At 54.1% G+C, this 24,904-nt stretch overlaps 2 protein-coding genes across 10 annotated transcripts; both read left to right on the forward strand.

Moving 5' to 3' along the window:
* The first annotated feature begins 406 nt into the window (after positions 1-406).
* Wdr81 (WD repeat domain 81) lies at positions 407-13,978 on the forward strand. 7 transcript variants are annotated; one of them, XM_075991653.1, is made up of 11 exons: positions 417-488; positions 731-4,309; positions 4,966-5,073; positions 5,329-5,519; positions 5,642-5,832; positions 6,474-6,639; positions 6,716-6,881; positions 8,788-9,474; positions 10,022-10,167; positions 10,602-10,781; positions 12,852-13,978. In XM_075991653.1, exons 2-11 carry the CDS (start codon positions 739-741, stop codon positions 13,170-13,172), a joined length of 5,727 nt encoding a protein of 1,908 aa, XP_075847768.1. In that variant the 5' UTR covers positions 417-488; positions 731-738; the 3' UTR covers positions 13,173-13,978. The 7 variants fall into 7 exon arrangements, 6 of the variants coding, with proteins under 6 accessions (XP_075847767.1, XP_075847769.1, XP_075847771.1 ...); XM_075991655.1 differs by lacking the exon at positions 417-488 and having other exon boundaries at positions 804-936; positions 1,461-4,309; XM_075991652.1 differs by having other exon boundaries at positions 407-4,309.
* Positions 13,979-15,460: 1,482 nt separating this feature from the next.
* On the forward strand, positions 15,461-23,355 carry Serpinf2 (serpin family F member 2). Of its 3 annotated transcripts, none has more exons than XM_075991658.1 (10): positions 15,461-15,538; positions 16,581-16,647; positions 16,815-16,853; positions 16,961-17,023; positions 17,273-17,474; positions 17,954-18,097; positions 18,254-18,457; positions 18,981-19,123; positions 21,524-21,728; positions 22,323-23,355. In XM_075991658.1, exons 2-10 carry the CDS (start codon positions 16,585-16,587, stop codon positions 22,730-22,732), a joined length of 1,473 nt encoding a protein of 490 aa, XP_075847773.1. In that variant the 5' UTR covers positions 15,461-15,538; positions 16,581-16,584; the 3' UTR covers positions 22,733-23,355. The 3 variants fall into 3 exon arrangements, with proteins under 3 accessions (XP_075847773.1, XP_075847775.1, XP_075847774.1); XM_075991659.1 differs by having other exon boundaries at positions 15,480-15,538; positions 16,575-16,647; XM_075991660.1 differs by lacking the exon at positions 16,961-17,023.
* Positions 23,356-24,904: the final 1,549 nt, after the last annotated feature.

Consider the following 24,904-nt stretch of genomic DNA (forward strand, 5'->3'; position numbering starts at 1 on the left):
GGAAAATTAAACTCCTTGTTTTGTGGAGTAGCATGGGAACGCTGAGAGGGTGCATGTCTGGTTCTGAGGCTACCAGAGCTGACAGTTGGCTAAAGGCTAGCATTTCCAAGATGAGCCTCACTAGATCCGCATCTCAGGGCCTCCAAGAAAAATGGGAAAGGGGAAAGAGGTCCGGTGCCTGTTCAGGATGGTCTTCCTCTGCACCTGAGGGCGGCTGGATTGCCCAGGTGGCCCCAGAAACAAGCGAGGCTGGGACGAAGCCCCAAAAGAATAGCCGAAGAGAGAGTGCTTTGCCTAGGCTGGTCCGCAGGGGTGGGGGCAGGAGCAGGAGGCGGGGTCTCTCTGGGCCCTTTGGAGACACGTGCGGTTGTTTCCGTGTCTGGGAGATCACATGACCCGCATCAGCTGACCCGTCACGGTGGCGCTCAGCTCTGGAGCTCAGCGCTCCCCGCCCCGCTGCGACCTGGAGCGCAGGACCCTGTGGAGGGGTAAGAGGATCCTCAGGCCTTCTCTCTTTTGTCGCCGGTTCGCCCAGTCACCTGCACCCCAGCTCTCGCTCCTCGCCCATCCCAACCTTCCAGGCCTGGCACCCCGGAAGCCACTGCGAGGAGGGCCGTGGCCAGGCTCAGCCTCGCGCTGCCCCCAGGGGGCCAGGACCAGATGGCCCAGGGGAGCAGAGGACGGAAAGTGGTTCTTACAACAGGATCAGAGGGCTGGTCTTCTTCCCCAGGACCTGACATGGAGGAGCTGCTCCGGAGCGTGGAGAGAGACCTGAACATCGATGCCCGGCAGCTAGCCCCGGCGCCGGGGGGCACCCACGTGGTGGCCCTAGTGCCCGCGCGTTGGCTGGCTAGTCTCCGCGAACGCCGCCTGGGACCCTGTCCCCGGGCCGAGGGCCTGGGTGAAGCGGAAGTCAGGACTCTACTTCAACGCTCGGTACAGAGGCTGCCCCCGGGCTGGACGCGGGTAGAGGTGCACGGGCTGCGGAAGCAGAGACTGTCCTACCGGCTGGGCGGAGTCCTGCCCTTTGAGGAGGGGTCCTGTAGCCCCGAGACTCTCACTCGTTTCATGCAGGAGGTGGCTGCCCAGAATTACCGGAACCTGTGGCGCCATGCATACCATACTTATGGGCAGCCCTATAGCCTTAGCCCTGCCCCCTCAGCTGTACCCGCCCTAGACTCTATAAGACAGGCTCTACAGAGGGTCTATGGATGCGCCTTCCTGCCAGTGGGTGAATCCACCCAGTGTCCATCAAATGTCAGAGACGGGCCCTGCACCTCTCGGGGCAGCCCTGCCTGCCCTAGCCTTTTGCGAGCTGAGGCCCTGCTGGAGTCACCCGAGATGCTGTATGTGGTACACCCTTATGTACAGTTCTCCCTGCATGATGTAGTTACCTTCAGCCCTGCCAAGCTGACCAACAGCCAAGCCAAGGTGCTTTTCATTCTCTTCCGTGTCCTCAGGGCCATGGATGCCTGTCACCGCCAAGGGCTGGCCTGTGGGGCCTTGTCTTTGCACCACATAGCTGTGGACGAGAAGCTGTGCGGTGAGCTCCGCTTGGACCTGAGTGCTTATGAGATGCCGTCTGAGGATGAGAGCCAGGAGGTCTCTGTAGAGAAAAACAGGACAGGTGTTAAATCTGAGAAAGAGGAGACAGGGAGACCTGCATGCCCCACCTGCCAGAAGGAACTCAAGGGCCTTATGCTAGACTGGGTCCACGGCCGAATCAGCAACTTCCACTACCTCATGCAGCTGAATAGGTTGGCAGGTCGCCGACAGGGGGATCCCAACTATCACCCAGTGCTGCCCTGGGTGGTGGACTTTACCACGCCCTATGGGCGCTTCAGAGACCTTCGTAAGTCCAAGTTCCGACTCAACAAGGGAGATAAGCAATTGGACTTCACCTACGAGATGACGCGGCAGGCATTTGTAGCAGGCGGTGCAGGAGCTGGGGAGCCTCCTCACGTTCCCCATCACATCTCCGATGTGCTCTCGGACATCACGTACTATGTATACAAGGCTCGGCGCACACCCCGCTCGGTCCTCTGTGGACATGTCCGAGCACAGTGGGAGCCCCACGAGTATCCTGCCACCATGGAGCGGATGCAGACCTGGACACCTGACGAGTGCATCCCTGAGTTCTACACGGATCCTTCCATTTTCTGCTCCATCCACCCTGACATGCCTGACCTGGATGTGCCCTCCTGGTGCAGTTCTAACGAGGAGTTTGTGGCTGCCCATAGAGCGCTGCTGGAGAGCCGGGAGGTATCTCAAGACCTGCACCATTGGATTGACCTTACCTTCGGCTACAAACTCCAGGGCAAAGAGGCTGTGAAGGAGAAGAATGTGTGTCTGCACCTGGTGGATGCCCACACCCACTTGACTAGCTATGGCGTAGTACAGCTCTTTGATCAGCCACATCCCCAGCGCCTGGCTGGGGCTCCTGCCCTGGCTCCTGAGCCTCCAGTAATCCCCCGGCTATTGGTCCAGCCCATTCAGGAGGCCACAGGCCAAGAGGACATTCCAGGACAACATATGAATGGGGTAGGCAGGCTTGTTTTAGAGGCCACTCCGTGTGAGACTGGCTGGACTAGAGACAGGCCTGTGACAGGGGAAGATGACTTAGAGCAGGCTACGGAAGCTCTGGATTCCATCTCCGTCCCTGGGAAAGCAAGTGACCAGCTGGGCTCATCCTCCAGTCAAGTCTCACCTGGCCTGTTGTCTTTTTCAACAACCGCGGGCTCTCGACCAGGCCGCAGAAGCAAAGCTGCTGGATTGGACCTTGGCGAGGGTGAGGAGGGGAAGATTTTTCTTCCTGAGGGCTTCAGTCCCATCCAGGCATTGGAAGAGCTGGAGAAGATGGGTAACTTCCTGGCTAAAGGCTTAGGGAGCCAGCTGGAGGTGCCTGAACAGCCTCGGGTCCAGCCACCTGTGCACCTGCAGCGCCTCTTCCACCGAGACATGCAGGTGCTGGGTGTCCTGTTGGCCGAGATGGTGTTTGCCACCAGGGTCCGCACACTGCCGCCTGATGCACCTTTGTGGGTGCGCTTTGAGGCTGTCCGGGGTCTCTGTACGCGCCACTCCAAGGACGTCCCCGTGTCTTTGCAGCCTGTGCTGGACACACTTCTTCAGCTGAGTGGGCCCAAAAATCCCATGGTGGTGAAGAAGGGCAAGCTGGACCCACTGTTTGAGTACAGGCCCGTTTCCCAGGGACTGCCCCCTCCCAGCCCAGCCCAGCTCCTCAGCCCCTTCAGCTCCGTGGTCCCCTTTCCTTCGTACTTCCCAGCACTGCACAGGTTCATTCTGCTGTACCAGGCGAGGCGCGTGGAGGATGAGGCCCAGGGACGGGAGCTGGTGTTTGCTCTGTGGCAGCAGCTGGGTGCAGTGCTGAGTGACATCACTCCCGAGGGCTTGGAGATCCTGCTGCCTTTTGTATTGTCACTCATGTCTGAGGAGCACACGGCTGTGTACACAGCCTGGTACCTATTTGAACCCGTTGCCAAGGCCCTAGGCCCCAAAAATGCCAATAAGTACCTCCTGAAGCCCCTCATCGGTGCCTATGAGAGCCCCTGCCGGCTGCATGGCCGCTTCTACCTGTACACTGACTGTTTTGTGGCCCAGTTGGTGGTGCGGTTGGGTTTGCAGGCCTTCCTCATTCACCTGCTGCCCCATGTCCTTCAGGTACTAGCTGGGCTGGAAGCCTCCCAGGAGGAGAGCAAAGGCCTGGTTGGAACCACTGAGGATGAGGAAAGCGAGATCCCAGGGTCCAGGCCTGGCTCGTGTGCCTTTGGGGAGGAGATTCAGATGGACGGGGAACCTGCTGCTTCCTCAGGACTGGGACTCCCAGACTATAGGTCAGGCGTCAGCTTCCATGACCAGGCCGAGCTGCCAGACACGGAGGATTTCCAGTCTGGACTTTATGTGGCCGAATCTCCACAGCCCCAGGAAGCTGAGGCCATGAGCCTGGGCCAGCTGAGCGACAAGAGCAGCACCAGCGAGGCCTCGCAGGGCGAGGAACGGGGTGGGGAGGATGGGGGTGCCCCTGTGGACAAGAACAGCCTGAAGTCAGTCGACAGCAGCCAGGACTTGAAGCAAAGTGAGGGCTCTGAGGAGGAAGAAGAGGAGGAAGGCTGTGTGATCCTCGAGGAGGAAGAGGAGTCAGATGACGTCACAGGAGCATCTGAGCTCGCTCTGTCTGACACAATGTTGTCCATGGAGACGGTCGTGGCTCCTGGGGACGGGAGAGAGAGAGAAGAGGAAGGGGAGCCCTTGACAGAGCAGCCAGAAGGCAAAGAACAGAAGATCCTCCTTGGTGAGTTCTCGGGCCTGGGAGGTGTTGGTCAGCCGCTCCCCACTTCCGTGTTTCCTGTGCCGTGCACGGGTCCATCCTGTGCTCACATCCGCAGCCAGATGGTCCGATACAGCGTACTGTGTTAGTGTGTGAGTGCAAAGTGAGCTTTCGGACGTCAGAGAAGGTGTCTTTTAAAGGGACGGGTTGGGCTCGGGATGGAGATTAGTGGTGGAGCATTTGCCTAGAATGTGTGAGGCCTTGGATGTTTTATCTCTAGCACCAGAAAAACAATTAAGAAGTAAAAGCAAGCGATGGTCGAGGTGTAAATTGAATGGGAGCCGTCAATACGAGGTGTGAAATGGGAAGAGTGTTCCAGACAGGGCTTGTGTGCAAGTCTCCGAGGCTCTCATGGTTCCATCAGAGAGGCCATGAAAGGCTTACTGAAGAGAGGCCAGGGAGGAACAAGCCTATATTCAGGGAGTTGGGAACATCGCTGAAAGGAAGACCTCTCTTCAGTTCCTATGTCAACCTCTAGCGTGGCTAAGTGGATGGGCCCTGTGTGGTCAGGCTCCCTAGCAAACAGCTGGAGTTGGCTGGGCGGGGTGTGGTAGCGGGTGGGGTGGCAGAGGTGCCGAGCGAGTTATCTGATGAGCTCAGACCCTGCTCCTGCCCTGCAGATACTGCGTGCAAGATGGTCCGCTGGCTGTCCGCCAAGCTTGGCCCCACAGTGGCCTCTCGCCATGTGGCCCGGAACTTGCTACGCCTGCTGACATCTTGTTATGTGGGTAAGGCCTGTGGTTAGTGCTGGAGACCAACTTTCCTCCCGGGCTTCTGCCCATCCTTAGCCTCTCTTAGGGGATTCCTTTCCTAACTTCGCATCACTTCCTGGGCAGGTCCTGGGTCTCAGTCTGTCAGCTCCTCTTCTTGGGTTGGGAGAGGGGAAGATCCCAGTCTAGAATGAATAGAAGTTGCCCCATAAATCTTAGAAGGCTGACCTCCCTTCTGCCTTCCATTAGTTTCTCAAAGGCCTTCCTTGGCAGGGCCCACTCGGCAGCAGTTCACAGACAGCGGTGACGAGAGTCCCCCACTGAGTGCCGGCAACATCTACCAGAAGAGGCCAGTGCTCGGTGACATAGTGTCAGGGCCTGTGCTCAGCTGTCTCCTCCACATCGCCCACCTCTATGGAGAACCGGTTCTCACCTACCAGTACCTGCCCTACATCAGCTACCTGGTCAGTTGCTGCTTCAGCAGTCCTGGGGTGGGGAGGCTAAGGACCCAAGGGCTGGCCCCCAATCTCTGAGGCTTCAGAAGGTCTGTGGAGTGGCCTGGCCCTCATCTACTCTGTGGTCCCAGGTGGCCCCAGGGAGCAACTCAAGCCCCAGCCGACTGAACAGCCGCAAGGAGGCGGGGCTGCTGGCCGCGGTGACACTGACTCAGAAGATCATTGTGTATCTCTCAGACACGACCCTCATGGACATTCTGCCCCGCATCAGCCATGAAGTCCTGTTGCCCGTGCTGAGCTTCCTCACCTCTCTTGTCACAGGGTAGGTGACATTGGAGAGTCACCTGGCTGAGGGATCCCCAGGAGGGGCTGGGAAGCTCAGGGGAAAGGAGATAATACTGGGGGTTAAGAGTCATGATGCCAATGCTGGGTGTGGTGGCACAGGCCTTTAGTTCTAGCATCCAGGGGAGGGGAAATTTCTGTATAGTGAGAACTCCAGGCTAGCTAAGGCTACCTAGTGAGACTCTGTCTTTTAAAAAAAAAGTCCTGGGTCTGGGTTGTGGGTGTGGCTTGGAGATAAGACTCTTTCCCAGCAGGCAACGCTACATTTGAGCTCCAGCACCTCAGAAAAACAAATGGGGGCTGGAAAGAATGGCTCAGGGTTTAAGAGTACTGGCTACTTTTCCAGGGGTCCCAGGTTAGTTCCCAGCACCCACATGGTGGCTCATAACCATCTGTAACTCTAGTTCTGGGGGATCTGACACCCTCTTCTGGTCTCTGTGGGTACTGTATGCATTGAAACAAACATGCAGGCAAAACACCCATACACATTTTAAAAAAAGCTCATGTTCTATTCTAACTCCAACTCCGAGTAAGCTACGCTGTGCCTCCATTTCCTTATCTGGTTTGGACTGGTCAGGCCCTTCAGGGAGGGACCTGCAACTCATGAGCTCCCGTTTCTAGGTTCCCAAGTGGGGCCCAGGCCCGGACTGTCCTGTGTGTGAAGACGGTCAGTCTCATCGCCCTCATCTGCTTGCGCATCGGACAGGAGATGGTTCAGCAGCATCTCAGCGAGCCCGTGGCCACCTTCTTCCAGGTCTTCTCTCATCTGCATGAGCTGCGGCAGCAGGTAGGCAGAGCGTCTGGGCTGGGCAGGCTAGGCCAGGGCTGTGGGCTCGCTGACTCCCCGGGCTTCCTGCCTGCAGGATCTGCAGCTGGACCCTAAGGGCTGTGCTGAGGGCCAGCTGCCAGAGGCCACCTTCTCTGACGGGCATCGACGACCAGTGGACCCCAGCCTGCTGGAAGAGCTGCAGAAGGTGTTCACCCTGGAAATGGCATACACAATCTACGTGCCCTTCTCCTGCCTGTTGGGTATTGCCCATCACGTTCCTTTGCACAGCGTTGGTGACATCTCTTCCCTGGGGCGGGCCCAATGCGTTCACTTCCAGAGTCAGCAGTGGGTTCCTTTTTTGTTTTTTGTTTTGTTTTTTGACACAGTGTCTTATTTAGCCCAGGCTGACCCCTAACTCTGGATCCTTCTGCTTCTGCTTATCCACTGCTGGTGTTCTAGGCATGTGCCGCCACTCACAGTTCTTCATTTTCCTTAAAAAATTATTTTGTTTGTGTGTAGAATACGCATGTGAGTGTAGGTGCATGCATGCTTTGACGTGTGTGGAAGTGAGAGAACAATGTTGGGAGTTAGTTCTCTCCTTCCACCATCAGTTCTGTGGATTGAACTCAGGTGCTGAGTCTTGACAGCAGGCCCCTCTGCCTGATGAGCCATCTCTTACTCTTGTTTTCTGTTTCTGTTTTTGTTTTTGTTTCTGAGGCATAGTTTCTCTGTATAACAGCCCTGGCTGTCCTGGAACTCACTTTGTAGACCAGGCTGGCCTATAACTCACAGAGATCCACCTGCCTTTGCCTCTCGAGTGCTGGGATTAAAGGTGTGCACTAATACCACTCAGCTTGTTTTTGTTTTTTAAAGATGAAATCTTACTGTATAGTCCTGGCTATCCTTGTACATACCATCCCCCTGCCTCTGCATTTGCCTCCTGTGTCCTGGGATTACAGACAGGCATGTACTGCCAGCCCCCAGCTCACAGTACATTTTAAGCACAATGCTTTCAGAATCAGCAAACAGATATGGCCTCAGACCCCAATTTCCATGGTGATTATCTTAGTTAGGGTTTCTATTGAACATCATGATAGACCATCACAACCAAAAGCAACTTGGAGAGGAAAGGGTTTATTTCATCTTACAGCTCCTGAGTCACATGCTGTCACTGAGGGAAGTCAGGGCAGGAACTCGAGGCAGGAGCTGAAACAGGAGCCATGGAGGAACACTGACTTGTTCCTCGGGCTTGCTCAGCCTGCTTTGTTGTTTGTTTTATTTTGTTTGTTTGTTTGTTCGTTCGAGACAGGGTTTCTCTGTGTAGCTCTGGCTATGGGGACCCCATTCCCTCTATTTTCTCTGTTTCTATTTTATTTTCTTTTTGTTTTTTTGAGACAGGTTTCTCTGTGTAGCCCTGCCTGTCCTGGAACTTGCTCTGTAGACCAGGCTGGCCTGGAACTCACAAAGATCTACCTGCCTCTGTCTCCCAAATGCTAAGATTAAAGGCCTGTGCTGTCTGCTTTCTTAGAGAACTCAGGACCACCTGCCCCCGGGGGTGGAGCCACCCATAGTGAGTTGGGCCCTCCCACATCAATTGTTAATCAAGAAAATGCTCCCACAGGCCAATCTGGTGAGGGAGTTTTCTCAGTTGAGGGTTCCTATTCCCAAATGACTGTGCCTGGTGTCAAACTGACACAAAACAAAACAAAAACTAGCCAGGACAGTGACTTCCAAGAGATTCAACATTTTCAGGAGCCAACCATACAAGTCTGGGGACACAGGGGAATATGATGGTCTCCAGAAACTATCTGCAAAGGAATGGACAGCCTGCCATTTTTGTGGCCTCCCTTATGGGATGGGTGCGCTACTGGTTTCGCTTTGAATAGGATGCACCTTGCAGTTGGGTATGTTATGCTCCTACAGAATCCTAAACTCCAAGGGCACATCTGTCTTATCATTCTGTGTCTATTGCCGCTATGGGCATATGTGTCTGTCTCTATAGAGACAGCACTCATGTCTATGTATCGATAAAGGAAACTGAGGCTCAAAGACAGGGACTTAATAAATAGCCCAGAGTGGCCCAGTCAGTACCTTAGGCCCTTGGGTAGGTGGTAGCAGCTGCCTGTCGCCTTCCCTGATCTTAGGACCTTTCCCGCTCCCACGCAGGCGACATCATCCGGAAGATCATCCCCAACCACGAGTTGGTCGGGGAGCTGGCAGCATTGTATCTGGAAAGCATCAGTCCCAGCGCTCGAAACCCAGCCAGCATGGAGCCCACTATGCCCAGTGCCAGCCCCGAATGGGACCCTCAGAGTGGGAGCTGTCTCTTGGATGATGGCCACTCAGGGACCTTTGGGAGTGTCCTGGTTGGAAATCGTATCCAGATCCCTGATTCTCAACCTGAGAGTCCCGGGCCCCTGGGCCCCATCTCTGGAGTCGGAGGTGGGGGCCTCAGCAGCAGGAGTGAAGACAATGCCCTGAAGCGGGAGCTGCCCCGGAGTGCCCACAGCTTGAGTGGGAACTGGCTGGCATACTGGCAGTATGAGATTGGTGTGAACCAGCAGGATGCCCACTTCCACTTCCACCAGATCCGCCTGCAGAGTTTTGTAGGCCACACAGGGGCTGTCAAATGTGTGGCTCCCCTGAGCAGTGAGGACTTCTTTCTGAGTGGCAGCAAGGACCGTACTGTGCGCCTCTGGCCACTGTACAACTATGGGGATGGGACCAGTGAGACAGCCCCCCGCCTCGTTTACGCCCAGCACCGCAAGAGTGTCTTCTACGCGGGCCAGCTTGAAGCCCCGCAGTATGTGGTGAGCTGTGATGGGGCTGTGCACGTCTGGGACCCCTTCACAGGTGAGCGGGCGCAGGTGAGGCCTGTTTTGCGGCTGCTTTACTGTGCTTCCGCCAGGCCGCTGGCAATGGGAGCCCAGGGGGAAGATTGAGTGAGATGGAAACAACTGGGCCTTAGCAATTGTGGGACCTGAGTTTGAATCCACTCCCCCAGCTTACCAGCAAGCTGCCCTGCTGCTGGGAGCCTCCACTTCCCACCTCTGAGAACCTAAAGCACTTTGGTTAGAAGATTATGCATGAAGGGCTTGTGTAGCATCTCCTGCCATCATTGTACAGAGAACTGTGAATGGAGAGGAAGGGAGCAGATAGCATCGGGCAGGCTGGCGGTGCCAGCTGGCGAGAGCATGCTGTATGAAGGGGGGGGGGGATTGCTTTGGGGTGGGACCCTGGCTTGGCTATGGAAACAGGAAGATGAGAAAGTCCTGAAACCGTTTGTATTTTCTATGAGTCACTGGGGAATGGGATGCAAGGATAGGGTGAGTCGGGGGGGCTTGAAGTAGCCAGGGCTCTTTGATAGTCACTAGGTCCCCAAATGTACTGTGTTCTTCAGGGAAGACCCTTCGCATTGTGGATCCTTCAGACAGCCGGGTGCCCCTGACCGCTGTAGCTGTCATGCCTGCCCCCCACACCAGCATCACCATGGCCAGCTCTGACTCCATCTTGCGCTTTGTGGACTGCAGGAAGCCCGGCTTGCAGGTCAGGAGGTGTGCAGTTCCCTATGCCTAGCCAGGGGTCTCTAGGAGCCTGTCAGGGAAGAAACACTGCAATGGCAGCCCTGTGGGTGGGGCTCTGTGCTGGACCTGAGTCCAGGGACTTTCCTTTTTTTTTTTTTTTAAGATTTATTTATTTATTATGTATACAACATTCCTTCCATGTATGTTTGTATGCCAGAAGAGGGCACCAGATCTCATTATAGATGGTTGTGAGCCACCATGTGGTTGCTGGGAATTGAACTCAGGACCTCTGGAAGAGCAATCAGTGCTCTTAACCTCTGAGCCATCTCTCCAGCCCCCTTCAGGGACTTTCCTATCCATGGAGGAGTGGGAGGGTCAGGCCTCCTGACTTTATGGGCGTAAGTAGGGTGGGGGTGGGATGGCTGGCAATTGAGCCCAATCTCCCTCTGCCTACAGCATGAGTTCCGACTGGGTGGAGGACTGAACCCTGGGCTAGTTCGCGCCCTGGCAGTCAGCCCCAGTGGCCGTAGTGTTGTGGCTGGTTTCTCCTCGGGCTTCATGGTGCTGCTGGACACCCGCACGGGCCTGGTTCTGCGAGGCTGGCCAGCCCATGAAGGGGACATTCTACAGATCAAGGTGACTGCCTCAGTTCCTTCCCTTCACTTCTGCTTAGAGCCTGGCCTTAGTGAGGCCCTTGTACCTACTCATGGACATCTGATGGGCAGGGAACGTGGCCCTCTTGGGCCAGCTCAGGAACCAGCTGCATAGGAGGCAGGCTAAGGCCAGGAACCAGGGTTAGAACTGACCCCGCCGGGGATGTTCTAATGAGTAACCCTTGTCCATATTTGTCTTGCTTGGAGGATCAGGGGTCGCGCCCTGTCCATGACCCAGTTCAGGTTAAACAAAGCCCAGCCTGGAGGCTGTTTACTGCCTGGAGACCACTGAGCAGAGTCCATGCCCCCTGCTGGGCTGTCCTGATGGGGGCAGGAACAGGCCCAGTCGTGGGCATCATGTTCCAGCCTTCTATATTCAATCATAGGCCTCAGGGACTACTCAGAAAGTTCCGGGAAGGGAGTGATAGGGCCTGTTTGTGGGAGGATTTCTCCAAGCAGCTGGAACTCCTCCCCAACATGGATGGTGGCTAAGGTCGTGCTACAGGGGAATGTAGGCTGCCCTCAGCTCTATCCAGAGCCCCAGGGGAAGTTGCAAGTGTTCCTAAGTTCCAATGTTCTAAGAAAATGTCAGAATGGTTCTGGGATCATCCTGTATCAATCCCTGTTCTCTTTGAGGCTTCTCTGAGCCTCAGTGTTTTCCCGTGTAAAGTAAGGATGGCGCCAGGTGCTCTTTCAGAAGATCCGAGTTTGCTTTTCAGCGTAAGCCTTGGGCCACTCAGAACTGCCTGTGACTCCAACTCCAGGGGATTCAACACCCTTATGGCCTCCATGGGAGACCCTCATGTGGCCTATGCACGTGTCCTCATGTAGCATGCATGCACGCACGCGTGCGTGTTCATCACAAATACAAATGTAAATGCTCAAAGAGGCAGTGGCAGCACGTACCTCACAGGTGGTTGGGAAGGGTAGAGAGGGCAATGCGGGCGTGTGTAGCGCGGTGTCTGCACAGAATTGTTGGGATTTTTTCTTTAATTTTTAAAAGATTTACTTATTTTTATTTATTTATTTATTTTGAGACAGGATCTCTCTATAGAGCCCTGGCTGTCCTAAAATTCACTATGTAGACTAGGCTGGCCTTGAACCCAGAGAGATCCCCCTGTTTCTGCCTCCCAAGTGCTGGAATTAAAGTTATGTACCACCATGCCTAGATATTTTATATATAGAAGTGGGGTTTTTGTTTGGTTAGTTGTTTTCTGTTTTTAGTTTTTCAGGTTTTTTGAGACAGTGTTTCTCTGTGTAGCCGTGACTTTACTGGAACTCGCTCTATAGCCCAGGCTGGCCTCGAACTCACAGAGATCTGTCTGCCTCTGCCTCCCGAGTGCTGGGATTAAAGGTGTGCACCACTACCCCTTGGCTTTATAGGACTGTGTGTATATGCACTACCTTCATCCAGTGCTAGCAAAAGTCATAAGTAAGTGTCAGATCTCCATGGAACTGGAGTTACAGATGGTTGGGAGCCACCATGCAGGTGCTGGGAATGGAACCTAGGTCATTTACAAGGGTTAGGAGGTACTCTTAACCTCTGAGCCATCTTTCCAGCCCCATATATTCTTTTTTTTTTTTGAGACAGGGTTTCTCTGTATAGTCCTGGCTATCCTAGAGTAGAATCTGTTCTTAATGAGAGTAGTGGTTACAGGATTTTGGTTTTTGGTTTTTTTCTTTTTTTGGTTGATTTGTTTTGTGTTTTAAGACAAAGTCTGACTCTGAACCTTTAGGTGGCCTGGAGCTTGCTGTGTAGACCGGTGTTGGATTTATGGGCTTGTGAGATTCATGTCCACTATCTAGCCCAGCCAGTTATGGTTATATTAATAACATATTTAATTTTTCTTTTGGAGACAAGGTCTCACTATATATCTCCCAGACGCTGTCTGCCCTGGGGGATCACTGTGTAGACCAGGCTAACTTTGAATTCACAGAGGTCTGCCTCCTGAGTGCTGTAATTAAAGGCACCTTAGACTGGTGGTGGAGTTTGGCAGGTTGACAGGTTCCCCAGACCCCTACTGAAGCTGTCCGCCCCTCCCACTCTCTGCAGGCCATCGAGGGCAGCATGCTAGTCAGCTCCTCTTCGGACCATTCCTTGACTGTGTGGAAGGAGCTGGAGCAGAAGCCAACACACCACTACAAGTCAACGTCCGATCCCATCCACACCTTCGACCTGTACGGCAGTGAGGTGGTCACTGGCACTGTGGCCAACAAGATTGGCATCTGTTCCCTGCTTGAACCACCCTCTCAGGCCACCACGAAGCTCAGTTCCGAGAACTTCCGTGGCACACTCACTAGCCTGGCCTTGCTGCCCACGAAACGCCACCTCCTGCTGGGCTCAGACAATGGCATCATCCGCCTCCTGGCATAGGTCCAGGTGGGAGTTGGCTGAGGACAGGGGTGAGATGACACCCTCAGGTCCCACTCCTCATTCTTGATCTCTCAGCAGCTCCCTCTAGGCAAGCCCCAGGCTCTGGGTACCCACATGGCCTGCCGTCTGGGATCATGCAGTTCCTGAATCTCCAACGCCATGAAGTGGCTTCATTCATGAAACTCGGGAGATATACTGTTCCTAACCAGCAAGAAGGGGAGCATGGAAGAGCATTGTGATCCACATTGCTCCCCAGCTCTGCCTGCTGGATTCACATGGGGCAGGGAAGCATCAGGAAATGAAGGAAGATGGGTCTTGCTCAGCCAGCTTCTTCTAGCCAAGCTCTCCCTGGCTCTGTCTTCCTGTCCAGGGTACTGATGTTACCTGGACTCCAGCCTCAGGAGGGCTGGCCATGACCTAGGAGTTTAAGGGTTTGGTCTGGGGTTTCAGTATCCACTTGGCCAGGTCTTCTCAGTGTGGGACCAGAAAAGGGGAGCAGGGCCAAGGAAGAGGTTATATGGCCCTAGCTGGTTCAGGAATGAATCCATGCCTTGCCTTGGTACCCCTAACCACAGCGTTTGTGCCTTGAGCCAGGGAGGCAGCCCTGGGGCCAGCACCCCTGGGGAGAAGGGGGCCACAGGAATCATCTCTGCATCTCAGGCTCCTCTCAGAGGATGGGAAGCTCCCGACATCTCTTGAGTCCTCATTTGGCGTGGAGAAGAGGCCTGAGATGTGCCCCCGGCTGCCCCCTCACTGTTTGCGATCTATGTAAATATGATCAATAAATTCTTTGGAAGAGCCATGGAGCTGAGTGAGGCTGTGTTGTGTTTTCTTTTGCCCAGGCTGGGCTCAAGTAACTCTGCCTCAGCTTCCAAGGAGCTGGGGTTACTGGTGTGTGCCACCATGTCTGGTTAATGGCATGTCTTGGATTTTTTTGAGATGGTCTCATGTATCTCTTACTGGTCTTGATCTTGGGATGATGTTCCTGCCTGAAGCAAAGTCCTTGGATTTTAGGCATGAACACCAGGCCTAACTTTTATTTATTTTGTTTGTTTGTAACAGCTCTGGCTGTCCTGGAACTCTCATTTTAGATCAGGGTGGCCTTAAACTGAGAGATTCACCACCTGTCTCTGCTGCTTGAATTCTGGGATTAAAGGCATGTGATGCCATGCCCAGCCCAATTTTTATTTTTGAAATTTTTTTTTTGCTGTGTATGAGTGTTTTGCCCACACATACATATGTGCACCATCAGTGTGTTTGGATTCTGTGGAGGTCGGAAGAGGGCATCAGAGTCCCTGGAAACGAAGTTAATGGATGGTTGTGACCTTCAATGTGGATGCTGAGAATTGAATCTGGGTCCTCTGCAAGAGCAGCCGTGCTCTCAACCACTGAGCCATCTCTTTAGTCCCTAGCCCCGCTCTTTTTTGCTACAGGGTCTTTGTAGATCAAACCACTGGCCTTGAACTTGATGTGCAGCCAAAGTTGGCCTTGTATTCCCCGTTCCCTTACCTCTCCCCTCCAAATGTTTGTATCACCATGCCCACCACTTTATCTTGATGGCAGTAGAGTCAGGAAAGCTTGGTGGTTTCCAGGGTTGTGAAGAGCAGAACAAGAGGTTAGAGAAGGAGCCATTATCCTCTGGTTGCCTTAGATGCAGGGTTTCTGGTCTGGGTGGCCTTTGGCAAATTTTCAGATTGCCAGCCCTTGGGAAAGTGGGGAAAATGAGTGTTGCTACTGAAGAGGTGGGACCCTAGGAGGGCCTGCCTCTGGCTGAGTCTCAGCTCTCCACCCCTTGCCTTGGGGCCCAGGCGAAAGGCAGCCAACCAGAATCCTGGGCTTGCTCCAGGCTCCTGCATCCTCCCCTTCCCTGGGGCAGCTGTGGTGGGAAGACAGGAATTCTGGAACAGGAATCTGATTAGGACTCTGGTCTCCGTTCTGTGCCCTTAGTCCGGTCACACAGCCTCTCTAGCGTAACTGACCATGGATAGCCCTCCTGTCGAGGGAGCATTAGAAGGCCCGCAAGGCCCCTGAGCATCCTGCATCTACCCTCTTGCCTGGCCAGACCCAGCCTCCTCAACTGTCTGCTCCTGTAACTCCCCTGCTCCAGTCTCAGGCAACGCAACGTTCTGGGTGCCTGTCATAGTATTAGCAGCCCTGATGGGAAAGGGGCTTCTGGCCCCCATATCAATGTTTAACCGGATGTACAGGTCAATATTTACCAGCGAAGAAAGCAAGCTGAACGGGGGTTGGCTAAGAGCAAAGGTCCTGTAGGAGGAGCTAGGCCAGGCTGGCTGCACCAGGCAGAGCGTGGGGAGCAAGTGGGGAGCAAGGAGAACACCGTGTGCTGCAGCAGGAAGCCCGAAGAGGTAGGATGGAGGGAAGGTACAGCCTGCTCGGGCAGCACAGGAGGTGGGGAGCTGCCCCCTTGGCGAGGGATCTGGCTGAATTCAGGGAGCCTACAACTTCACAGCATCCTGGGGTGGTGAGGAGCGGGTCAGGCAACTGCAGAAGTCCCTCTGGAACTCCAAATCCTTGAGGCCTGTTCTTGTCAGGAAGAATTATACCCAGGTTGGAGATGAGTTCCTGGCTGAAGGCTCTTGGACATAATGGTGGGGGCTGGGGTAACAGAAGGACCCCCCCCCCCGCAAAGATCTGGCCCAGAGATAAGGTCTGGGTAGGGGTGAGGAGAGGAGGCCTTTATTGGAGGCCCTAGACTAAGACTTGCACGGTCCCCTCCACCAGCCTGGCTTCCCCAAAGCACCCTGGAGCAGAATTGGGGGCAGAGTTGGGATGAGGCCTGTGGTTCCCGTAAGTCCAAAGGTATCTGGGTCAGTCATTCATTGGGCTCTGCTATTGGGTCAATAAAGCAGCTTTCTGGCTGCCCTGCCACCCAAGCTGAGCTCTTGGGGCCTTTGGGTAGGACCCGGGCAGCCTGAGAAAGTCTGGATGAAATGAACAGTAGGTTAGATGGATTCTCTGGGGTGGGAAGCCTTCTCAGATACAGATCACCGCGGCCCAGGCATCTTACTCGGGGTTTACAGAGATTCTTATTTTGGTCCTCAAACTCTACATGGGAGGAGGGAGGACTTTTGTCGTGATTTTACAAAACAAGGTAAAGCCCAAAAGCATCCAGGGAAGAACCAAAGGTCCTGTGGCAAGAAGCAGAGCCCAGCTTTGAACCCAGGTCTGATCCACAATGTGAGGCCTAAAGGATGAAGGCTAAGGGAGAAACCAAAAGAGTGGGGAAAAATCATGGAAATCCCGCCTCTCAGGATGAGGATCCAATTCCTGAGGACCGGGTGTGGGCCTAAGTTCTGTAGCTGGATGGGGTTAGGGAGCCTGTGGGTAGCAGTCTGCTGCCTGGTGTTTGAGTGGGAAGCAGGACTAACCTTCCTGTTCCAGGTACAGGAACATGGCACTTCTCTGGGGGTTCCTGGTACTCAGCTTGTCCTGTCTGCAAGGTCCCTGCTCCATGGTGAGACTGAGCTGAGGTCTGGGTTGGAAGAGGTCGGGTTGAAGAAGATGCTGCAGGCAGGGGCAAGTTTGGGAGAGGCCAGAAGGGCAGAGAGGGAGGAAGGCTGAGTCCAGGGAGGGGTTGGCTCCGAGGGACCTCCCTGCCTCTCCTCACCCTTCTCTCAACAGTTCTCCCCTGTGAGCGCCACGGATCTCCCAAGCCAGCAGGTACACAAAAGTGAGGGTTTGGGGGAAGAGACCAAGGGACTCACCTATGTCTTGGGCAAAGCAGCGGGGACCTATGGGGAGGGTCGTCAACTTCCTCCTTTCTACAGCCAATGAGTGAACAGGCCCAGCAGAAGCTGCCCCCACTTGCCCTCCTCAAGTTGAGCAACCAGGTACAATCAGGTGGGGCTGGGGAAGAGTAAATGGGGCCAGGGGAGGAGGGCCAATCAGCAGGAGCAAGGGAATGGGGGAGGGGAGACTCGGTCATGTTCAGGGGTTTAGAAGGAAAGCCCCAGCATGACTCTTCCTCTCCCCTCAGATCTGGGACAAGGCCTTGTTGCCTCCAGCACCAGGACTCTGAGGAAGACAGAGAATCTGAAGCTGCCCCCTTGATCCTGCTGACCTCTGATCTATCCTTGTAGGATCTTGGTGGCCATGCTATCCCGGAGAGGTCCCCAGGAGACTGCAAGGGTACCCCAACTGCAGAGGAGACTCGCAGATTGGCTCAGGCCATGATGGCTTTTACTGCTGACCTGTTCTCCTTGGTGGCCCAAACATCCACCAGCTCCAACCTTGTCCTGTCACCACTGAGTGTGGCCCTGGCACTCTCTCACCTGGCACTAGGTACTGGGGCAGCACCTGTCCAGCAGAACTAGGAAGCCACAGTGCTGCAGAGGTTGCCTAGGGGTGGTTCCTCCATCAGGACACATGGATATTTGGTGGCATGCAGGTGCCTGAGCTGTCACCACCCCCTGTGATTCAGAAATTCGGGGATGGCCTAAGAATGTGGTGATTGACAAATCCCCCAGTTATTTTTGCACAAGCGTTTGACAGCTACAGTGTCTTCCCCTGGACCTGAGTGTCTTGCTGTGGGAAACTCTGGCTCAGAGAGACAAGGTACCTTGAGTGAGGCAATACGGCGCAGCTTGTGAGCAGCGGACATGAAAGTAGACTTTGGAAGTCCAACAGCTCAGTGGGTGTGCGAGGGGAGGAGAGCAGGGGTCCATGACCATGTTCATCATGAGGATATGAGAGGGGGGAAGTGGGCAGTGGGGCGAGAAAGAACATGGGACCTGGGTCTCGGCCCACTTGGTCCTCTTCAGGTGCTCGGAACCAAACGCTGCAGAGCTTGGAAGAAGTGTTACACGTGAACACAGGCTCCTGCCTTCCCCACCTTCTGAGCCATCTCTGCCAGAACCTAGGCCCTGGGACAATTCGACTGGCTGCCAGAATATATCTGCGGAAGGGTAAGTGATGATGGCAGTCAGCTGCCCGGGAACTGCTCTGCCACCGGTGAACAAGGGGAGAGAGGGAGGGAGGCTTAGCTTTGGGCAGACAGGTAGAACACAGGTGGCTGTTGGAGGCCCCAGCCCTGGGGTGAGCTTGTGGCCTATTGTGTGCAGGATTTCCCATCAAAGAGGATTTCCTGGAGCAATCAGAGCGGCTCTTTGGCGCAAAGCCCGTGAAACTGACCGGAAAGCAGGAGGAAGACCTGGCGAACATCAACCAATGGGTGAAGGAGGCCACGGAGGGGAAGATTGAGGATTTCCTCTCTGAGCTGCCAGATAACACCGTGTTGCTTCTCCTCAATGCCATCCACTTTCATGGTGCACTCTTCTTCTTAAGCCCCCCACCCTAACAGCCCCCCCTGCCCTGTAGGCTGAGCGGGGCTGTGTAAGCTTTGCTCTGAGGTTGCTAGGCCATGAAGCCGAGGGTTGTCTGGGCGTGTGCGGAGGAAGCTCAAAAGTTGGCTGAAGCTGTGGAGGACAGAGAGAAAACTGGGGTCACAGAGGGATGGAGAAATGCAAGCCCAGATGTAGGAAAAATACCTAAGTATATACCTTAACCGGGTGTCAGCACTGGGGGCTTGGCTTCCATATTTTTTTTTTTTTGAGACAGGGTTTCTCTGTGTAACAGCCTTGGCTGTTCTGGAACTCACTTTATAGACCAGGCTGGCCTCGAACTCACAGAGATCCACCTGCCTCTGCATTAAAGGCATGCTCCGGCACCACCGCCGCCACTGCCACCACCAGCTTTGGCTTCCACTTCTTGTTCCTTGATTGGGTTCTAGGTGGGATAGGCCGGAAGCTGGTTTTAAGTTACATGGCTCTGCCCTCTGCCTGGCTGCAGGTTTCTGGAGGACCAAGTTTGACCAGAGCCTCACCCAGAAAGATTCCTTCCACCTGGACGAGAGGTTCACGGTGCCTGTGGACATGATGCAAGCACAATCGTACCCTCTGCGCTGGTTCCTGATGGAGCAACCTGAGACACAGGTCCCCACTGCTTTCCCAGCAAACTCGGCTTGCTGCTGGGAGGGGATGGAAGGCTGTGTGGGAGGGGATGGAAGGCTGTGTAGGGACCTCAGGGATGAAGGGGACACCCCATTTTCCTTGAAGCCTGGTCCCTGGGGTCTGGAAGCTCTGGAAGGGTCTATCATGCCTCCCCCCAGGAAATGACCTCTTTGAGGTTCGTTGGCTCAAAGAAAATAGACTGAGCTTTGTCACATGCCGGACATTGTTCTTGGCACTGGGGTTTTAGTGGAGCTCAGGAAGCCCAGGGCCCTGTTCCTAAGGGAAGGAAGGCATTCCCACCAGTGCTGCTCAGAAGGGAGAGTTACCCCCGGGCTGGTTTTTCTGCTCCGAACATTCTGATTGGATGGAGCTCTGTGCCAAGCTGTCTCAGCTGAGGCTTCCCTTGCTTCCAACCTAACCGTGACTCCTTGACTGGGATAGTGACCCTTGGGCCCATTATCTGTGGCTGACATACAGTATGAGCTAGTTTTGTTTGCTTTAGTGTCTGACAGTGTTACACAGGCTGGGTTTGAACTCGTGGTCCTCCTGCCCCAGCTGTCTGAGTGCTGGGATCCCAGGTATGGGCCTCCATACCTACTTACCCACTCTGTTCATTGGCTTCACTGGGCAAGCAGAGCACAGTGCCAGTTCTGCAGGAAGGAGCCATGAGGGCAGCTTGGCTTCTCTCTAGCTCGCCTGGTTGGCTCCCCTAGCTGCTCATCTCCCCATTGGGCCCTCCCTCAAAGCCCTGTGCTACCCACTGTTCCTTCATCCTCAGGCTCCATCTCTCCACCCTCCTTTGGTCAGCAGGCCCCAGCAGCCAGGCCAGGCACTCACGTCTCCCCGGCAGAGGACCTACCCGCAGGCCTGTGCTGGGACTCAGGGAGGCACGGCTTTAAGAGTCTTGAGCCTGGTGGTTTCCACGCTGCTGTAACCGCAGTAATCTTCAAAAAGGGTCATGTGACCTGAGTGTGGTGGGTTACACCATAATCCCAGCGCTCAAAAGACTGAGAGTTTAAAATAGTCAGGGCTACACAACCAGACTCCATCTAAAGAGGAAAATAAATTTCATTCCAAATCTGGCATATACAGCAAAATCTCACTGGGCGAAGGGGAAAGGTGAGAGTCAGGGTTCCTACCCTTCCCGGTGGCTCCTCTCCATGTCCTTTTGAAAACCAGAGGTGACACCTATCATATACCAGGAGAGCTGAGAGGCAGAGACGGGAAGGTTCATAGCCTGTCACTACTCCTAGCTGATAGCAGATGGAGAACTGTCTGTAGCGAAGACTCTCCTGGAAGATTCCAAAGTGTGGCTGGATGTATGACTCCGCTGAGTACTTGCCTAGCATGCACAAAGCCCTTTGTTCAACACTTAGCCTCACACAAACCAGGCACAGTGATGCACTTTCAAGAAGGAGGCAGGAGCATCAAAAGCTCAAGGTGGAGAGACGACTCAGCAGTTAAGAGTACTTGCTGATCTTGCAGAGGACCAGGGTTTGATTCCCAGCCCCGACGAGGCAGCCTCGAAACAGCTGTAACTCTAATTCCAGGGGATATGACACCCTCTTCTGGACTCCGAGGGCACTGCAAGTACATGATGTACAGACACATTCAGGCAAAATATCTATACACATAAAATAAAAAGAAATCTTAAAAAGAAATCCAAAGTCATCTTGAGTTATATAGTGAGTTTGAGGGCAGCCTGATATACATAAGTCCTGTCTAAAAACCAAACCAAAATAAAAACCGGGCTTGATGGTACAGTTTTGTAATCCTAGCACTCAGGAGGCAAGTGAGGCAAGAACATCAGAAGTTCATGGTCATCCTTGGCCTAACAGTAATTCAAAGCCAGCTCGGGACCCATAAGACCCTGTGTTCAAAAGCTGGGAAGTGGGAGAGGAGTGTAGTTGCGCACACTTTTAATCCCAGCACTCAAGAGGCAGTGGCAGGAGAATTTCTGTAAGTTAGAGGCCAGCCTGGTTTATATCATGAATTCCAGGATAGTCAAGGCTACACAGAGAAACCTTGCCTAGAAACAACAACAACAAAAAAAATGGTTTAAAAAAAAGGTAGAGAGTAATTTAGGGGGACAACTTGTGCCAGCCTACCTCTGGCCTCACACACTTGTGTGCAAACATACAGCCACACAAACATACACACAGATTTATGCACACACAGAGATTTATTTCAAAGCATTATCTCATTTGGTCACGTGTCACCTTGCAAAGGGGCAAGTGGTATTATTATATTTCAGCAGTGAAGCGAGGCACACTGAACCCCAACCTTTGGCTCCTGTCTCAGAAGAATGGAGAAGTTTTGGTCCAGACCCCAAACAGGTCTAGTGTTGTCCGGTCCTCATGTTCTCTCCTTTCTTATCTGTAGGTGGCTCATTTCCCCTTTAAGAACAACATGAGCTTTGTGGTCATGATGCCCACTCATTTTGACTGGAACGTGTCTCAGGTACTAGCCAACCTGAGCTTGGACACCCTGTACCACCCCTCACTGCGGGAGAAACCCACCAAGGTGTGGCTGCCAAAACTCCATTTGAAGCAGCAGCTGGACCTGGTGGCCACCCTCAGCCAGCTGGGTAAGGGGACTGGGGATAGGGTGGCTCCAGGTGCTCTGGCAGGGCATGTGAGGAGCAATTGATATGCTCCCCTAGACCTTCTGATACGCTCCCCTAGACCTTCTGATATGCTCCCCTAGACCTTCTGATATGCTCCCCTAGACCTTCCGTCCTGGGATGGGTTGGGATGCATTCACTACTCTGCTGCCTGTACTATGAAGAATCCTGGGTAAAGAGTTCAGGGTGTCATGTGAACCTCATTGTCTAGCTTGGAAAGGGGACGAGGAGAAGCTGGGGTCACAGGGTTAGAGAGCTGCAGCTACTCTGCGTGAGGCACCGCGTGCAAAGTGAGTGCTCAGTCTAATGGAGCGGGCACATGTAAGTCAGAGGCTGTCTCTCCAGCTCACCCTAGAGAGTAGCAAACTGGTACCCAGTGCAGACTTGGATAAAAAAAGGAAAGAAAGAAAGGCTTCTAGAAGTGGTGTCTAGGTTGAGACTTGAAGGTTTAACAGCTGCCAGTCAGTCTGTAGGTTCAATCCTTTAGCCAGGATGCCAGACAGATGGGTCCAGGTAACCTGGGGGCAGCACTGACCTGTCATCTGTTGCTCTGGGCAGGCCTACAGGAACTGTTCCAGGGCCCAGACCTGCGTGGGATCTCTAACCGGAGTCTGGTGGTGTCTAGCGTGCAGCATCAATCTACCGTGGAACTCAGTGAGGTTGGTGTGGAGGCAGCCGCAGCCACCAGCACAGCCATGAACCGGATGTCCATCTCCTCCTTTGCTGTGAACCGACCTTTCCTCTTCTTCATCATGGAGGAAACCTTAGGCATACCCCTCTTTGTGGGCAGTGTGAGGAACCCCAACCCTAGTGCACAGCCCCAGCTCCAGGAACAGCAAGATTCCCCTGACAACAGAGTCTTCCAGAACGAAAAAGCTGACTTCCACCGAGACAAGACCTTTGGTCCTGATTTGAAACTTGCACCCATCCTGGAGGAGGACTATCCTCAGTTTAGCAACCCCAAGTGAGAAACAGCCCTGGGCAGCAGCATCCTGAGTCCCCACCCGGATCAGCCTCTCAACTCCTGTGACTCTTACCAACCAGCTTTGTGGGATAGGGTGGGACCTGGGGAGGCGTCTCCAGGGAAAGAGCCCTTCTCTTGCAATAGCTCCTGGGGGTCGGAGGTGGGGTGGGGCCTGGAGGAAGGCAGGCAAAAGGAATCTTCATTTCTTCCGAAGGAGCTCAAAGGGTGACCCTTTTGTGGGCTGGGCACTCATGGATACAGTTTTAACTAGAGGTGGGTTAGGCCAGTCCCTCACTTAGTTGGGGTCCCTTCATATTTGTAAGCAGAAGCCTACATGTCCCCAAACACCCCAAGCGAAGACACCTCCGTGGGCGGAGGCTGACCTACCCTGACTCTGATCTGCTTTGCTGACGACATCCAAGCCCCCACCCATGTGCCACCAGCCGAGCCACCCCTCTGGTCTTTGGAGATGCCAACACTGCCAGGAGTCTCCTTTCCTCTCTCTTGTCCTCCTCTGGCGGGAAGCTCAGGGGCTGAGGCGGGGAAGGGCCTCTTTAGCTCCCAAGACTCTTTTATAAAGTTTTTGTAGTGACTTTTATGCCACCTGAATAAAGAATGAATGGGCCAGGCTGGTTTGACGTCACGATTCTGGGCAAGTGGATGTGGTGGGGAGGCAGCCAGAGGGCAGATTGCACTGAGTTCTCTCTGTGCCACGTTTGGTCTCTGGCCACATGCCAGTCCTCTCTAGGTCTACCTTCATGCCAGCCTGGCTCAGCTCTTAGCCCTTCCCTCTGTGTGTGCCTCAGGCAGCCTGTAACAAGGATGCCTCAGAACTGGCAATTAGGGAGCTAACGGGTCTCTAATTACACCCCAGCGGCTTTGCCAGGAGCAGGCGCCCGCCAGCCGGGGGCAGGCTGACAGCTGGAGGCTGGCAGTGTCTGAGGATTTTGGGGATGTAGTTGGGGATACCTTGGCACCCGGCTGGCTACTTCCTGTGAGAGAGCAGGAGTTGAAGGCAGAACTGGTGTCCATGTGGGTGGTGAGGGCTGCCCTCTGGGGCAGGCACATCTCCCTGCTGGGATCGCCTGTGTGAGTGCAGAGTGTCCACGTGGCAGTAGCCCCCTGGAGTCCTAATATGCCCGAGGGCGGGGGGAGGGACACAAGGAAAGTGGGGTAAGAGATCCCTGGTGTGCGATTCTGCTGCCACTGAACTGCCAGCGGTTGTGGAGGGGGGTGCGGGAGGAGGCGAGTGTGGGCGGGGAATGTGTGGGCTGTCTGAGGGTGAGGGTCAGAGGGCAATGTCAGAGACGAGGGCCCTAATTGAGACTTGAACAGTGGAGCGGGCAGGGCTAGGAGGGAAAGTCTGTCCATCCAGCAAGTGACATCAGTCAAAACAGGAGCTTTGGGAAGAGAACTGGAGAGCTGCGGGGAAGAGGAAAAGCAAGAGCAGAAAGCCTGGGCCGAGAGCATGCGCAGACGTTCAAGATGTGCTGAGCTTGGTGCTGGGGGGGGGAAGAGGAGGGAGTCAGTAGTTGTGGGAAAAGAACATGAAAAGGACCATGCAAAGATTTTAAAGAAAAGATTTGCGATTTACTTTTATTTTGTGTGTTTAAGTATTTTATCTGAATGCATCTCTGTGTGTCACGTGTTTTCAATGGCCACAGAGCCCAGAAGAGGGCGTCACGTGTTTTCAATGGCCACAGAGCCCAGAAGAGGGCGTCGGATAATCCGGAACTGGGTTCTGAGACATGATTTGGGTGCTAGGAACCGAACCTGGGTTGCTGTAAGAGCAGCCAGTGCTTTTAACTGCTGAGCCATCTTTTCTGACTTTTTCTTTCTTCTTCTTTTCTTTTTGGTTTATTTTGGGTTTTCGAGAGAGGGTTTCTCTGCATAGCATTGACTGTCCTAGAACCCACTCTGTAGACCAGGCTGTCCTCAAACTCACAGGGCTCTGCTGACCTCTGCCTCCCAAGCGCTGGGATTAAAGGCGGGATCCACCACACCGCACAGTTTACTCAGTACTCATCTTCTTACTTATGATTGTGTGCGCGCACAGGTGCTTGTGCCATAGTGCACAGCAGAGGTGAGAGAAAAACTTGCAGGTATCACTCTCTCCTGCTATGTGGGTTCAGGGATCCAACTTGGGTCCTCAGGCTTGGTAGCAAGCTCCTTCACC

Source organism: Microtus pennsylvanicus, chromosome 11 (assembly GCF_037038515.1).
Source record: "Microtus pennsylvanicus isolate mMicPen1 chromosome 11, mMicPen1.hap1, whole genome shotgun sequence".
NCBI classification, from domain to species: domain Eukaryota; kingdom Metazoa; phylum Chordata; class Mammalia; order Rodentia; family Cricetidae; genus Microtus; species Microtus pennsylvanicus.

Excerpts from the sequence above, each read along its gene's own strand:
- Wdr81 (XM_075991652.1), top strand. The coding sequence starts at position 661 with ATGGCCCAGGGGAGCAGAGGACGGAAAGTGGTTCTTACAACAGGATCA. Across the intron at positions 5,074-5,328 it reads GCTGACATCTTGTTATGTGG|GGCCCACTCGGCAGCAGTTC; the intron begins GTAAGGCCTGTG and ends CTTCCTTGGCAG. Across the intron at positions 6,640-6,715 it reads TGCATGAGCTGCGGCAGCAG|GATCTGCAGCTGGACCCTAA; the intron begins GTAGGCAGAGCG and ends TCCTGCCTGCAG.
- Serpinf2 (XM_075991658.1), top strand. The coding sequence starts at position 16,585 with ATGGCACTTCTCTGGGGGTTCCTGGTACTCAGCTTGTCCTGTCTGCAA. Across the intron at positions 17,475-17,953 it reads ACTCTCTCACCTGGCACTAG|GTGCTCGGAACCAAACGCTG; the intron begins GTACTGGGGCAG and ends GGTCCTCTTCAG. Across the intron at positions 21,729-22,322 it reads GGCCACCCTCAGCCAGCTGG|GCCTACAGGAACTGTTCCAG; the intron begins GTAAGGGGACTG and ends TGCTCTGGGCAG.